We start from the raw sequence: 3,228 nt of genomic DNA on the forward strand, positions 1-3,228 counted from the left end.
AGCCACGGTATGGTTAAACAACATGATTATTTATAAAAGAAAATTAAGAAGCCAATTTGTATATAAATTACTTTTTGTTAAAAAGTTTTCTCCACTTGTCCTATTTTTGCATTTAGTCTATCAACAATGACTTTGAATTCGTCAAACTTGTCACCTTCTAATTAATACTCTTCGAGTCAATCGTATCATCTAAAAAAAAGGTAAAAACACAACAATTTTTTAATCCAAGATTTTGATCTGAAGTCGCTCTTTCACGTTAGTGATACATTCTGTTCTCTTTGATCTTATTAACAAAAACCAACGATTTTGTGCTTAAAAACAATGGTTTTTAGTAACGAAAAAACCGAATATAGTGATTAGAAAACCGTTACCCCGTTTAGAATTCTAATAACTCCTCCCCTCTCGTAAATACATTGAACCAAAACTGCATGTCATCATTCATGCTTGACGTGTATTTGTAACTTGCTTCCATAACCGTTAACTCCCCGGAGTTTTCACCTGAGAAAATCTCTGACCAGAAGTCATTATCCATTTCTTGTAAACGTCCCAAAACTTGCATGTCACCTTTATCCGTGGTGATAACTGAAGAAATCTCACAGTAAGGAGAATTGAGTTGACTGTCACTAGTCTGATCATGAGCATGATCAGAATTAATATCTGATGATTTTATAGAGGAGGACGTCGGTGATAACTCAATGTACTCTTCTAATTTGATCTTTTGTTGCTGAAAATTTGAGGCTTGACATTGGTTCTCAGCCTCATGAACTCTCTTCCTTAAGTGAGTGTGCCAAACATTTTTAATTTCGTTATCCGTACGTCCCGGTAATTGTGCTGCAATTGCTGACCATCTGTAATTCCGATTAAAAACTCATATTATTTCCAAAAATCGATCGGTTATATCTTGAAATCCAACGCCATACAGATTTAATTACATGTTTGTAATATACAATATGGATTATCCGTACGTAGTAGCATGTTAACAGAAAGTTTAAATATATTAAGTACTCTTGATATAGAACAAACCTATTTCCTATGGCTGCATGCAATTGTATGATGGTTTGTTCTTCTTCTCTAGTAAAGTTACCCCTTTTAATATCTGGATTGAGATAATTAGTCCATCTAAGCCTGCAACTTTTCCCGCATCTTAACAAACCTATAAAAAGAACATAAAAGATACGATTAATTTGTGAAATCACGATCGCGATCTTAACATTTGATTAAAGAACATATGGAGTTCGAAACGGAAACCAACCAGCTAGTTTAGGGAGAGCGCGCCAGTTGTCATGACCATACTTTTTAATGTAGTCGATGAGGATCTGATCTTCTTCGTGTGTCCATGGGCCTTTCTTCAACCCCATCCTCTCGCAACACGGGGATCTAACCATTTATACACTTGAAATATATTATACTCGATGAGATTTTTGAGTGTTTTCTTAGAATTGTCTGTATGCAGGAATAACAAAGAAGATGGTGTGTGTGTCTGTGTGATAGATCAAAGGGGGGAAGCGTGAATGGTTTATATAAGGGTACGGATCAAAAAAGGACAGATTATAAAGACATGTTCAATTTAAAAGTGATATTTTGGAAATGACTAAACATTGATCTAATTTTTCTTTTTCCTTATATTAAAGAAACCTGTGTCAACTACTTAAATTGTGTGTTCGATTTTTCCAGTGCCTCGTTATATTAATAAAAAACACCAGAACATATATTCAAAATGAACAAATAACACGTGGGGATAAAGGATTGTTTATTTTCACTTATTAATTATCATTTGTATTTTTGGTATTTTGTATCGGAAGGTCAAAACCAAGTGTGAACACATCCGTGCATAGCGGCTACGCCGGTGGCATGATTGCATTGCACTATGTGTTTGAAACTACCTACTAGCACTTGTGACTTGTGACATATATATATATATATATATATATATATATATATATATATATATATATATATATATATATATATATATATATATATATATATATATATATATATATATATATATATATATATATAGGGAAAAGTGAATATACCCTTAAGGGTATATAAGTTTAGGTATCCGAACACACCATAATACGTCGTTTTGTTTGATATATTCATTATAATGTTCATAAACTTCAATCTTAAGTTGATTTACTTTCAAGATATTCGAAATTTCCGTATAATCTTTCTCTTACATCACATCTTTTTGCCGAACACTTATTAGACTATATATTGTAGATGAAAATGAAAATTATGTAAGAGAAAGATAAATGTGTAATTTATAAAAATCTTGGAAGTAAATCAAGTTAGAAGTTAAATTATAAGAACATTAGACAATTAGAATGTATTATATGATACAAAACAACGTATTATGATGAGTTTGGGTACCTAAGTTTATATACCCTTAAGGGTATATTCACTTTTCCCATATATATATATATATATATATATATATATATATATATATATATATATACACACACACACACACAGAGAAAGAGAGTTAGGTTCCAATGTTTTCAACAAGTATTGTGTGTCTCTAACAACCAATCAGAATTAAACAAAAATAAATTCAATAATAAATCAGAAAATAGTATAATAGCAATCTTTGTTATATTTAATTTTGGTAAAGATTTAGAACATTTAATGTGCAGGGAAATTAGTTTGTTAACCCTAGAAAAACACTCAGCATTCGAGCTTAAATTGCTTCGTCAATCTTCACCAACGACTCCTTCATGATACCAGGAGAAGAAACCCACCATGTCGATCATCATCAACCCGACACACAATACAAACATGAATCCTAATGGTATCCAATTCCAATCCACATTGAGCCCTAAACTCTCCACGGTTCGAGCCCTAAAATCTCCACTATCAATCATCAAGTTTCCAGACCCATGACCACGGATAAATTTCTTCTCCAATCAGTTTGTAAGTTTCTTTTTCTTATAATACACTCATTATTTTATTTAATCGGTTTTATGTATTTGGTTTTGGATAAATGATTTTGTGAATGCCATTTCTGAAAATTCTATGATTGCAATCTGTTTGGATATATTTATTTGTATTTTATTTGAACCAAGCTGGTAAGTTCTTTCCAATTAAGATCTCCCAGTTCTGAAAATTCACTAGTGGAATCATATATATGTTCTCTTAATTCAAGTTTGGTATAGCTACATTTGATTTCTGATTATCTCAACATATGTAATCAATTTCTATCAATTTTCCATGATATCATGA

At 31.4% G+C, this 3,228-nt stretch overlaps 1 protein-coding gene across 1 annotated transcript; it reads right to left on the reverse strand.

Annotated features, from left to right (window-relative positions):
* Window positions 1-350: 350 nt before the first annotated feature.
* Window positions 351-1,471, reverse strand: LOC145067826 (transcription factor MYB14-like). Its single transcript, XM_079014865.1, has 3 exons — window positions 1,253-1,471; window positions 1,024-1,153; window positions 351-848 (listed from the first exon to the last, which is right to left on the reverse strand). Exons 1-3 carry the CDS (start codon window positions 1,383-1,385, stop codon window positions 377-379), a joined length of 735 nt encoding a protein of 244 aa, XP_078870991.1. The 5' UTR covers window positions 1,386-1,471; the 3' UTR covers window positions 351-376.
* Window positions 1,472-3,228: the final 1,757 nt, after the last annotated feature.

This window comes from Lactuca serriola, chromosome 8 (assembly GCF_051521515.1).
Source record: "Lactuca serriola cultivar US96UC23 chromosome 8, Lser_US96UC23_V15, whole genome shotgun sequence".
NCBI lineage: Eukaryota > Viridiplantae > Streptophyta > Magnoliopsida > Asterales > Asteraceae > Lactuca > Lactuca serriola.

Coding starts and splice junctions, on each gene's coding strand:
- LOC145067826 (XM_079014865.1), bottom strand. CDS start 1,385: ATGGTTAGATCCCCGTGTTGCGAGAGGATGGGGTTGAAGAAAGGCCCA. Junction 1,154..1,252: donor CGCTCTCCCTAAACTAGCTG/GTTGGTTTCCGT, acceptor TTCTTTTTATAG/GTTTGTTAAGATGCGGGAAA. Junction 849..1,023: donor CATGCAGCCATAGGAAATAG/GTTTGTTCTATA, acceptor TCGGAATTACAG/ATGGTCAGCAATTGCAGCAC.